The sequence below is a fragment of the Chrysochloris asiatica genome, unplaced genomic scaffold, assembly GCF_000296735.1.
Source record: "Chrysochloris asiatica unplaced genomic scaffold, ChrAsi1.0 scaffold00121, whole genome shotgun sequence".
NCBI classification, from domain to species: domain Eukaryota; kingdom Metazoa; phylum Chordata; class Mammalia; order Afrosoricida; family Chrysochloridae; genus Chrysochloris; species Chrysochloris asiatica.
Genome location: NW_006408639.1, coordinates 6,286,290 through 6,299,483, shown reverse-complemented (window position 1 = coordinate 6,299,483; position 13,194 = coordinate 6,286,290). Strand labels below are relative to the sequence as shown.

Genomic DNA, 13,194 nt, shown 5'->3' with positions numbered 1-13,194 from the left:
AGAGCTTCAGAAATGAAATGTAAAGGTGAGTTCTGCGATTTAGTAGTGATGAAGTGCTATGTATATCTGAGTCTCAGTTTCCTTACTGGTACCACAGGGAGGATGAGGGAGAAGGACTCACTTCTCTAAAGAAGTTGCTGTTCAGTAGAGCCAGCTCCTGGAGACTCCATGTGTGCAGATTACATAGAACTGCTCCTTAGGAGTCCTGGTGTGGCGCTGTGGGTTAGTGCACCAGACTGCAAAGCCATCAGAACTGCAAGGTCAGAGGTTCAAGCTTACCAGCTGCTCCTCGGAAACCCTATACAAGGTCACTATGGGTCAGAAGCGACTCAACAGCACTTAACAACAACAACAATTACAACAGCATAGGGTTCTCAAGGCTGTGACCTTTCACAAACAGGTCACCAGGCCTTACTTTTCAAAAGCTTCTGGAATGGTTTGAACTGCCAATTTTTTGATTAACAATCAAGAGCACTTAACCATCTGCACCATCCAAGGGCGACTGCTAAATAAGTACTGCATTTGTCATACAAAACAGGAGGAGTTAACCAAGAGATTCTTCAGCTAAGGTGCTTGACCAAAACTGTAAAATAATTTATTTTTAACATACATTAAACAAGACAGCATGAGTCCATTTCGAGACATTAAGCTGAATTCTGTGTTTCATGGTGTTCATTTGATATTAATACTTACCCCCCCAACTCTTTCAAAGTGGTCGCCATCTTTGTCGAAGTCTATTGGGTGTCCATGAAAGGTCCATGTGAACACGATGTCTAATGAATGATCATGTGTGACCTGGCAGGGCAGAACAATACTTTCTCCAACAGTGACATCCATACTGGCAGGGGGTACCATTACTCTTGTTGGATCTAGAGCATTCACATGAAACAAAAGAACACAAAGAAGAAAGGCTAGAAACGTGTGTGGGAAGAACACGCCGAATCTGAGAGCAGGAAGCAATGCAAACTAGTTTTGCTTTATTTATTTTTTTCTGAGGCTATAACCAGCAAACCTCAGTCATCTGGGAAGAGCGGGCTCAGGTCATGAGGTCATTTTTAATATGAAAAGATGAAAACCTTCATTATGTGAACCCTCTCAGAGCACTGGAACTCAAATGGGGAGCACTGAGGTGAGGTCTCTGAAGACTTTTATGCAGATGCACATTTTCTGAGACTCCTGCTTCAAACAGCTTTTCCTACCTCACTTTCAGTTTCTCTAGAAAGCAGCATTTCAGCTAAGTGCAAACAGAAAAAGCCATATTAATTTAAGGTGGACTTTTTTAAATTATAAAAGTAATAAAATGTTTATTAGGGGAAATGTAGAAAATTCAGAAAAGTAAAACCAAGAGGCAAAAAAGAAAACAGAAAAACCATGTAGTATTTTACTACCCAGATAAAACGTTTTTCTTCATTTTACTATAGTATCTCCCAAACAATTGTGAGACGAGTGCAGGATCAGGCAATATTTGTTCTGCTGTGCATAGGGTAGCTATGAATGGAAACAGACTCAACAGTACCTATCAGGAAAATGTTGAACATCAGTTACATCTGGAATTTGTATATTCCTTTCCTTCTTTCGTATTAAGAGCTATCACTTATTTTTTGAATTTACTCTTTACATTATGGTATTTGCTGGGGAAAGCTTGGGTTTGCTTAGCCTAGACAGTTAAAAAAATTTCAACAACTGCATTAACATATAATAAGGAGCTCTGGTGGAATAATGGTTAAGCACTTGCCTGCTAAAAATGAAAGGGTGGAAGTTTGAACCTTCCAGCAATAAGATGTACGGATTTGTTCTTGTAAAGATTACTGCCTAGGAAACACAGTGCGGACAGTTCTACTTTTGTCATATAAGGTTGCTATCAGTTGGAATCAACTCAAGAAAGCACAGGAATATAAATAGCTCTTTTCACCTTTATTCTAACAATAACAACAACAAGTTACCACTTACTGATGATTCAACTTAGACTCATGTTGACTGCATGTATGTCAGAGTAGAACTGTACTCCATGAGGTTTTCCATGGTTGTACATTGCTTGGTCTTTCTATGGTGTCTCTGGGTTAACTCCAAACTCCAACCTCAGGGAAGCAGCTGAACAAGTTACCCAGTCACTCCTACTTACAGGCAGCCTTTTATTTTTCATGCAACATCATTTCATAAATGGTGTCTGAGAATACAGTGATTAAAAACAGTCTGAGTTCAACATAAAGTCCATAAAAGTATTTACAACATGAAAAATCCTGATTTCAGCTATATCCCAGAAATCTCTATGGAAAAAAAAAAAAAAAAAAATCTCTGTAAATTTCTATAAACAAAACAAATTGAAACGCAAATCAAAAACAAACCAAGCAAGAGAAAGACATTGATTGACCAGATCATACATTCACAGGATTGTGTTTCAGGCTGGGAGGCATATATAAATATTTCTTAAGTGAGCCTCTAGGATTAAGATTTCAACTGAGAATTTTGAAATTAGATCCCTTAGGAGACTTCTGATGGGTCTTTTCTTCAGAAACTTACTCTACAATTTTTTTCTTTAAACAGAATTTTTAAAACCAAATTTTCTATTCTTTTTCCAAGTTTTGGGAACAGAAAATCTCTGCCCTACATAAATTATAAGCTTGTAGCAGGACGCAGAAAATAGCAGTTGTGGAGCGGGTCCAAAATCAGTAGGACTGTTAGAAAGCAAACAAGGCTTTCTTGATTTCAAAGGGTGGGACAAAAGTCTGCTGGATTTCAAAGGTTGGGTCCTTAGAAAGAGAAAGAAGGCTAAGGAGTACAGGTGGCTCGAGAAGGTATCACTGCAAGAGTAATGAAGTTACTTCCTGAGAGAGGTAACAAACAGAAGTGATTTTATGTTCAATGTTCTGGCTCTGATTCTAAGTTCACACATCAAACTTTTGAGTGCAGAGTCAAATGTTCAGGCCTCCTTCCTTAAAAATATCTTTGCTTCTTATCTCCTGACAACTTCTTGGCCAGCAGCATGGCGTTGGCCTGTACCCTAAGCCCTAGACTCCTTTGACTAACTCATATTTTTATTTCAGAAGAAACATTTATCTCGTTATGCACGTGCAAGGACCTGGGGCAGATGTTTCTTATTGGTGAACTCAACTCAGATGCCTGTTAACCAAGGACCAAAGAAGTTTGTAAATTCAGGACTTTGTTGGTACAGTTGCAGTCCTAAGTCATTACCTTAGCATTTTGTCCCCGCTCATGTTCTGAGCCCTGCAGTAGTAAGAATCAATGCAAAGCAGGTCATGTACTGTACACACCCCAGAGAGGTGTCCTTGGGACTCTAGAAGATTAAACAGAAGAGGTTCAAAACCTCATTAGCTACTAGGTTTTCTCAAATTGTATGTTTATTCCTTACTCCTGTTTTCTGTGTTGTGAATTCTGATGCTTCTTACTTGATTAATTTCCTTAAATTTGAATACAAACGCTATATACAAGTACACAGATGGCTTCTTTCAAAACAAAACTGTCTTCCCTCCTTTGGTTTTAATTCATCAGGATCAGGAAGAACCTGTTGTTATGACTTCTGTGCTAAAGAGTCACTGCAGCTATTGTTCTGTGCATAGAACTCTCACAAACAATTAGAAATCAAGATGTGAATTGATGGATGGATTTGAATGTTGTTAAATAGCAACAATAAATAGAATCATCACCACCACCACACTGCCCTACTCATGGTTGGTTCATACTATGGAGAATGATGGATTCAGAGTATTGATGCTCAAAAATGTATGTTTCCCAAGTGCTTGTTTTTGTTGTTGTTGTTAGGTGCCATCGAGTCAGTACCGACCCATAGCGACCTTATGCACAGCAGAACGAAACACTGCTCCATCCTGGGCCAACCTCACTACTGTTGCCACGCTTGAGTCTATTGATGCTGCTACTTGGCCAGTCCATCTCGTTGGGGGTCTTCTTCTTTTTCTCTGACCTTCCACCTTAACAAACATGATATCCTTCTCCACTGACTGGTCCCTCCTGACAATATGCCCAAAGTATGACAGACGAAGTTTGGCCATCTTGGCCTCTAAGGAGCACCATTCTAAAGTTACTGTTGGTATTGTTAAGTGCCTTCCAGTTGATTCTGACCCATAACGACTCTGTATATGGTTTCCAAGGAGCAGCTGGTGAGCTTGAACCACAGACCCTGCAGTTCAAACGACTTTACAGTCTGACGCATCAGCCCACAGCACCTAAGAAGCCCCGAACGCCTACTGGTTTATGTTCAGCAGTTCAAATGTAGCCGCTTCTCAAGAGAAACATGAGACTTTCTGCCCCATAAAGATTTACAGTCTTGGAAACCTTATCCAAGGTCACTATGAGTTGGAACTGACCACTACCATCATAATGTTGTCCATGACTGAATGTAAACTCAGTGCTTTTTCCAAGGACCATAGTGATTATCAAAAAAGAAGTTATATGTTAATGATCATATTAGCAAGGGGATGCATAAATTATAACTTTATTCAAGTCATACTCGATTCTGACTCCTACTGTGGAGTCTTTCTGTACAAACAAGTGTCTGTGAGTCTATAGAATCAGAATTCCATTTTGATGCCACTTTCTCTATATCATACTGACCTCTGATTAAGGTTATAATTTCTTTACCTTTAATTTACAACACCAATATATTTATTTGGTGCCAACAAGTCCTGGTGTGGCGCTGTGGGTTAATGTGCCAGACTGCAAAGCCGTTTGAACTGCAAGGTCAGTGGTTCAAGCTCACCAGATGCTCCTCGGAAAACCCTATACAGGGTTGCTATGGGTCAGAACCAACTCGACAGCACTAAAATAACAACAACAACAATCAGGAAAGTATTTAAAGTGTAGTAGTTATCTTTACTCATAGAGAGGACACATATTGTTTTGTTAGCATTTTCTTGTTATGTTACAAAGGCAGGACTTGAGTGGGGTATGTTTTTGTGATGGTATTGATGATGTTTTACAATAGAATGATATCTCCTTCTTTATATTGATTTTGTTTTTAGAGGGAAACTTTTTAAAAAATGTGATTCTTTAAAGGCCTGAAGCTAGACAAAGAGCTGACAGACAGCACATCTCTCGTGATACACCAGAGATTGGACAGAAAACTATTTTTATTAATAGTTAAGTGCCACAACAAAGACTGTTGATTAATGACCACAATAAATCTGGAGGTAGCATCTCCAGAGATACATTTCAGCACTCTATATAGCTGGACCCCTTTTTTAAAGTAAAAATAAAATCAGTGCCTGATAAACTATATTTGTCAATTCTTCATAAAGAACACATCTAAAAGGAAGACCTTAAGCCTAAGATAAGGGAAGGAGGATTCACAGTGATTTCAAGATGAGTCCATCAATCTGTGATAGAATTTAATGGCGATAAAGACAGAAGCTACACTTGAAAAAGTCAGCCACATAGGCATAGGTTGGGGGAAGATTGGATGAGCAGGTGACGTGCAAAATGAGCATGTCAGGGTCAACATGTCTAGGTGGCTGCCGAAGAAAGTGAATGAAATCTTAGGGTGCGTTTCATTGCATGGGCTATTCCAATTTAGAAGGCTAATATTACCCTGGTTTTTTGCTTTAGTCTCAGCAAAGCTTACTTAGGACTATCCTCCTGTTGTACCTATGTTCCTTGCTGTTGAGTTGATTTTGACTCACAGTGGCTTTTCCATGTGTGTAGACTACACCTGCTTGATAGTGATTTCAAGGCTGTGATTTTTCAGTGGCACACTGCCAGCTCTGTCTTTCAAGGTGTCTCCAGGTAGGTTTGAACTCCCAACCTAGTAATTGAGTGCTTAAGTTTTTGTGCCACCTTATGGAGCCTAGGTTAGTGAAGGGGCTAGTTAACCTGTAATGGTAAAAATAACTAAAAGTAGTTGGTATGAGAAAGATAAATTAGAGGAGATATGATAGTACAGGAAGGGTTCAAACACAAGAAGGATTTTTAGGCAGAAGATGACAGTGAATTGAACTTTGTATTTCTCTAGATCAGAGAACAATGATTATTTCTTATGTAAGTAAAGAACTTTTCAGCTTTAAAACAGTGAAACGGACTGCCTGTGGAGAACATGAATCACCACTGCTGGAAGCATTGAAGAAAAGATGGGGCACCATCTATCTGCTTATGGCATCAAAGGTTCGCCTGCAGGCCAGCAGCTAGATGAAGCCTACTGTCTCTTTGAAAAGCACATGAATCCAAGGCCACCTTCCCCAAGGCTTTTCCTGACCAGCTGACTCACATGGATCCTTTCCTTTTGTGAAGTTTGTCAGTATTAACTGTCTTCCATTTCTTCAAAATAATGCTATTGTACTACTGAAGAACATCATTTATCTTAGATGTATATCATGTTTCTCTCCATGCAATAAGTTTCCTGGGGGTCAGGGATCCCATCTTAAACTTTCCTAAGGCCTTGGTGCCTAGAGTAGGTTAGAGAGAAGTTGGTGTATTACCAAGAGATGAAAATAAGGCCCTGAGCCTTGAAGTGCTTATAGATAGGGAAGCTGCTGTGTTGTAATTCTTACCAATTGCCTGGACTTACATTAAATATTCACTACCCACTGATCAGTTTGCCATTCTGTGGTGGTGTGGGTGTCACTGTGACACTAGAAATTACGCTACTAGTATTTCACATACCATCAGGGTCACCCATGGTGGATAGGTTCCAGAATAAGCCAGACTAGGAAGCACGGCTTGATGATCTACTTCCCCTAGTGAACCAATGGAAACCTTATGGCCCACAACAGAACATTGGCTATATTTTTTGCACTGGATACACCATCAGGAGGGATTAGTTGCTAGAGGAGGGCATGATGTTTGGTGAAGTCGAGGGCCATTAAGGGCACAGGAGACCCTCAATGAGATGGACTGACACAAGAGCCACAGTGATGGACTGGAACAACAAGAGGATGACACAAAGTCACCATGAGTGGGAATTGACTTGATGGCTGCTAACAAGTATAGAACTCAAAACAGGAGCCCCTTACGGGTTCATCTGGCCCTCTCTGCGTGAGTTCTGGCCTCTAAATCCACATTATGGATTTCTTGTTTTCTTATATTCAAACACATAATTCATTTAATAATATTGTAAAATTTACAGAAACATGGCCCTCCCCCCAAAAAAAACATAAACAAAACCAACCTTAGGTGTTTCTATCCTGCGGACCTCCAATTGTTAATATTTTACTATATTTGCTCCATGTCCTTTTCCGTTCCTCTCTGTATTTACCATTATCATAGTCTTTCTCTCACCTTTGATAACAACTACAGATTCCAGTGAACGTTTCCTTAAACAAGGATACTCTCCTCATAGCCAGTGTGTTATAAAATGATGTCAAGTTGGTTCTAACTCATAGTAACCCTGTAATGGGCTTCTGAGGAGAGGCTGGTAGATTTGAACTGCTGCCCCTTTGGTTAGCAGTCCAGTGTTTATCCTACAGCACCGCACCAGGACTCCCATAAGCACTATTGTTGTTGCTAAGTGTCATTGAGTTAGTTCTGACTCATAGTGACCCTGTATAGTGTTTCCAAGGATTGGCTGGTGAGCTTGAACTGCCAACGTTGCATTTCAAGTCAACTTTGCAGTTCAGAGCATTAACACACAAGCCACACTAAGAATCCATACAAGCATGTTGTTGTTGTTGTCAGGTGCCATCAAGTTGGAACCAACTCATAGCGACCCCAGGCACAGCAGAACGAAACAATGTCCAATCCTGGGCCAACCTCCCTACCGCTGCCACACTTGTTGCCATCAATGATGCCACCTGGCCGACCCATCTCGTTGTGGGTCTTTCTATAACCCTACAAATAATGAAACCAAACCCTGGCCCATTACAATTGTCCAGTCAAGACCCCATTCAAAAGTTGTTACTTTATCAGCAACGTCTGATAAAGTCTGTCTAAATTGCACAGTGAATTTAATTGTTATCATTTCTTTACATTCCTTCAAGTCAGAACAATTCTTTGGTCATTCCCTGTCTTTCACAGTTTTAAAGAACATATTGCTGTTGTTGTAAAGTGCCGTCAAGTCAGTTCCAACCCATAGTGACCCTGTATAGAGTTTCCGAGGAGCAGCTGGTGAGCTAGAACTGCCGACCTTGCAGTTCAAATAGCTTTGCAGTCTGGCGCATTAACCCACAGCGCTTAAGTGCCATCCAATCAGTCTGACTCAGTGACCCTCTACAGGGTTTTTGAGGAATGGTTGGTGGGTTTGAACAGCCAACCTTTCAGTCTAATGCTGATTGTACACTGTCTCCCCAAGACTCTAAAGAGTTTAGTAAGTATAGACCTTACATTCTGTACAATGACCCTGAGTCTGGATTTGTCTGGGGCTTCCTCATGACTTAAGGTCATGCATTCTTGGCAGGAACACCACTGAGATTCTGTGAAGTTCTCTTCAGGGGTTCTCTGACCCATCATTGGAAACTCTAACCCTGACGACTAGTCCATGTTAGTGTCTGTTTACCCTGTCCCCTCTTGTCACTGATTACAAATCTATGGGGAAATATTCCAAGATCACACCAATATCCATATGCTCTTCAAACCTTCAACCATCAGCCTAAATCAACCACCTCTATGATGGTTGCCAAATGATGAGTATTAATTCCTTCCACATATGTTGAATGGCCTTCTATATTCTCCTCCAACTATTTATTTACTTTAGTACAGGCTGACGCCCTAAAACAATACTTTCATTATTTATTTTGATACTCAAAGTGTTTCATTTTGGCCACTGCAGGTCTTTCAAGCTAGCTCCTGTGTCATGTTAACATATTATTAGCATTCATTGAGCATTGTCTCACTTACTGGTCCAATAAGATGATCCCAGCTCATCTATAACATTTTTCTATAGCTTCCCTAGAACCATCCATTTCTACAGCGAGACCTGATTCCTTTTAGTGGAGGATGGTTTTGGGAAGCCAAGATGTGAACACCCAACATACTCACTGCTAATAAGGGTCACCGGTTCTAGGCCCTCTCAGCCAAAAAAGCCAAGAAAAAAATACACACACATACACACCACATACATCCACAACTATTTCTATATCTTATCCTCAAAAATTGTACATATTTGCTTAATCAACATTTTTGTCCAGTATAGTGAATCTCCCATCTCCTATACTCACATCCACAATCACTGTATGTGCTGGGTTTCTGGACCTGCAGACTCATGCCTTCAATCGGCTCTACAACCCACTTGACTATCATGTGCCCTCTATAGTGGGAATGTTGTTGGTGTTAGATGCTATTGAGAGACAGTTCTGATTCACAATGACACTATGCACAACAGAAAGAAACACTGCCCGGTTTCGTGCCATCCTCACAATTATTGTTACATTTGAACCCATTGCTGCTGCCACTGTGCCAAACTGTCTCACTAGGGGTCTTCCTCTTTTTTGACGACCCTCCATCTTTCCAAGCCTTATGTCTTCTTCCAAGGACTGGTCCCTCCTAACAACAAGTCCAATGTAAGAGAGATGAAGTCTTGCCAGTCTGGTTTCTAAGCAGCTTTCTGGATGTACTTTTTCCAAGAACAATTTGTTTCTTCTTATGGTAGTCCATGGTATTTCAATTTCTTTTCAAATTCCATAACTCAAACCCATCAGATCTTTTATGGTCTTCCTTATTCATTACCCAGCTTTCACATGCATCTGAGGCAATTGAAAATACCATAGCTTGGGTGAGGTGCACTTTAGTCCTCAAAGTTTCATCTTCCTTCTTTAACATGTAGAAAAGGTAGCAGATTTGCCTAATGCAATACAACATTTGATTGATATTAGAAGGGAAGAAAGGAAAGGAAATGAATGGGGTGGAAGTGAAGTTGGAGATTAGACTGCTATATAGTGCCGACTATATATATTTTAGAAATAAATAAACTATGGAAAAATGAAAGAAAGAGGACTTACTCTAATCTAGAGCATATTCCATTTCAAAATTAAACTTTTATGTTCCTGCTCAGAGGAAGGACGAATAAAGGGAATGTATTCACTTTGTTAAGGAGCCCTCGTAGCAAAAGTCAGTAGTTCAAGTCTACCAAGTGCTCCATGGGAGAAAGATGAGGCTTTCTGGTCCTGCCAAGATTTACAATCTCAGCTACCCTATACAGGGTGACTATGAGTCGGAACCGACTCCATGGTCTGCCTCTACCACCACCATTCACTCTGTGAAAATTAAAAGTCTGTCAGTAAATCAACAGTTGGAAATATTGTAAACGTACTTGCTTAAAGTCTTTTAGCACAAAAACTTATCAGAAATATATACATTTATAGATAGGTTTTTAGGTATACCAGGTTAGCTGTAACAATCTTAAAACATAAAATAAAACAAAATAAAATCCAGGTGATAAAAAAAGAATTTAACATATAATCCTTGTTCTCCTTAGATTTGGGGAAATTGGTTTCCTTTTACTCACTAACCACTGTGGTAATCTTCCCAACATGATTTTCTAAGTTCAATGCAAGCATGAGAACCACATACTCACATAGTTTTCTCATCTTAAGACAAGTAATCTATTGCATAATTATCACGTATGTATTAGGACTATTTCTGAAATTATAAAGGAAGAAGTTTGTAATCTTAGGCAAATGTCTGGTAATAAAGGAGTTCTGGTGGCTTACTGGTTTATGTATGAGAGTGCTAACCACAAGGTCAGCAGTTCAAGTACATCAGTTGTACCATGGGCAAGCGATAAGGCTTTCTGCTTCCATAAAGACTTACAGCCTAAGAAACCCTATACAGGGTTGCTATGAATTAGAATCCACTCAACAGCACATCACCACCATGACATTTGCTATCTGCAAAGATAAAATAAATGAATTGTTGGTTTGTTAGCCAAAGTATTATTCTTTGATTACAAGTCACTTGTGGTGCTATGGGATAATGCACTGGAGTGAAAAGTCAGTTTGAACTTCAAGGTCAGCAACTTAAACCCACCCACTGCTCCTTGGAAACGGACTCAATGGCATACAACATCAACTACTACAAGTGATTATAAGTGAATAAATTATATGTTTGAATAAGTGAGTCTTGCATTTCTTACCAGAGGGACAATCTGGGTGAATTATTCCTGAAAAATCTATTGTTAAGGCAAGGGACTACTTAAAATTATACTTAGCTTTTAGGAAATAAGTTATCCCTAAGAAGAAGAACTAGGGATTCATTTACCAATTATTCTCTATTGGTTCATTTTGGAGTCCCTATGTGGCACAAAATGTTAAGGGCTTAGCTACTGTCCACAAGGTTGGCAGTGTGAACCCACTTAGTGGTGTTTTGGAATTAAGCCCTGGGAATCTGTTTTTGAAAGACCCCAGTCTTGAAAACTCTACGGTGTTCAATTCTATTCTGCATACTGGGGTCACCGTGACTCACCATCGGCTCAATGGCATATGCTTGTTTTGTTGTTGTTTTTGGTTGGGTTATTAGGTTTTACATCTTAAAGCAACTATTAAAACAAACCAAAGATAACAGCATAGTTTCCTGTTTGTCTTTTTTTCTCTCTGAGTTAGTTTTCAGAAATGGGTCGATTCTGTCAGGCAGTTCACTTTGAAAACTCTATAAATAATTCAACTAAAATTCCTTTTCAGATTGTTCCATTGTATCTACTCTTCCAGGTATGAATTCTTTTCTTTGTTGGATTTGCTGTCTTCTATGGTGGCAGACATCCTCAAGGATTTTGTCATTTGAGTTTGGACCTTTGCCTTACAAGGGAGTTTAATTTCCTGTCACAAGCACTCCTCCCTAATCTGTAGTTCTAAGGCTCTAAATTAGTGTCTGTGACAAATTAGAGATTTTTTCACTCATTACCAGAACATCAAACCTACTGCCATCAAGTCAATTCAGACCTGTAATGAGCCTGGAGGACGTTTTGGACTGCTGCCCTGTGGTTAGCATCCCAGTGCTTAATCCACTATGCTGCCAGGGATCTGTTCCCACTTCAGGCAAACCATTTGAGTAGCACAATATATAGGGCTTACCACCCTATAATGCAACCCCTTGTCTGTAATTTTGTTATATTTTGGTGGCTTGCATGTTGCTGTGATGCTAGAAGCTATGTCATGGGTATTTTAAATACCAGCAGGGTCACCCATGGTGGACAGGTTTCACCTGAGCTTCCAGACGAAGACAGACTAGGAAGAAAGAGAGACTGACTACTCCCAAATATTTAGTTACCGAAGACCTTGTGAAGAGCAATGGAACATTGTCAGCACCAGAATACTGAATATTGAAACATGATGAAAAACACCAGATTACTGTCAGATATAGTGTCAGAAGATAAGCCCCTCAGGTTGGAAGTCACTCAACATATGAGCGGGAAAGAAGTGACTCATCAAGGTAGAGTTGACCATGATGATGCAAATGGAGTAAAGAATTTGGGACCTTCATTTGCTGATGGGGCACAATGCAAAATGAAGAGAGAGAGACAGCTGTAAACATTCATTAATAATCAGAACATGGAATGTACGAACTATGAACCTCGAAAAATTGGAACTTGTAAAAAATGAAATGGAATGTACAGGCATCGATAGATATACTTGGTATTCGTGAGCTGAAAGGGACTGGCATTGGCTATTCTGAATCTGACAATTACATGGTTTACTATTCCTGGAATGACAAATTAAAGAGGAATGGTGTTGCATTCAACGTCAAAATGGACATATCGAGATCTTTCTTGAAGTACAGCGATGTCTGTGATAGGATAATATTCGTACGCCTACAATGAAGACCAGTTAATACCACTTTATTCAAATTTACGCACCAACCACCAAAGCCAGTCTTGAAGAAATTGAAGAATTGTACCAACTTTGTCAGTCTGAAATTGATCAAACATGTATTGATAATTACTGGTGATTGTAATGCAAAGGTTGGAAACAAAGTAGTTGGAAAATATTGGCCTTGGTGATAGAAACAATGCTAGAAATTGCATTATAGAATTTTGTAAGACCAATGACTTCTTCATTGCAAATACCTTTTTCAAACAACATAAAAGATGACTATACACATGGACCTCACCAGATGGAGTCAAATTTACTACATCTGTGGAAGGAGACAATGGAAAATCTCCATTTCACCAGCCAAAACAAGGCTAGAGGTAGACTGTGGAACACTCTCATTTGTAAGTTCAGGTTACTCAAGAAAATTACAACAAGTCCACAAGAGTCAAAATATGACCTTGAACATATCCCATTTGAATTTAGAGATCAT

At 39.6% G+C, this 13,194-nt stretch overlaps 1 protein-coding gene across 2 annotated transcripts in view; it reads right to left on the bottom strand.

The window, feature by feature from the left end:
- The window catches only part of CNTN4 (contactin 4), a 1,030,428-nt gene that overhangs the window by 40,666 nt on the left and 976,568 nt on the right, over window positions 1–13,194 (bottom strand). For both annotated transcript variants that reach the window (XM_006868663.1, XM_006868662.1), the window contains one exon: window positions 694–869. In XM_006868663.1, coding sequence (XP_006868725.1) covers window positions 694–869 — 176 coding nt within the window. The remainder of the gene's footprint in view (window positions 1–693; window positions 870–13,194) is intronic.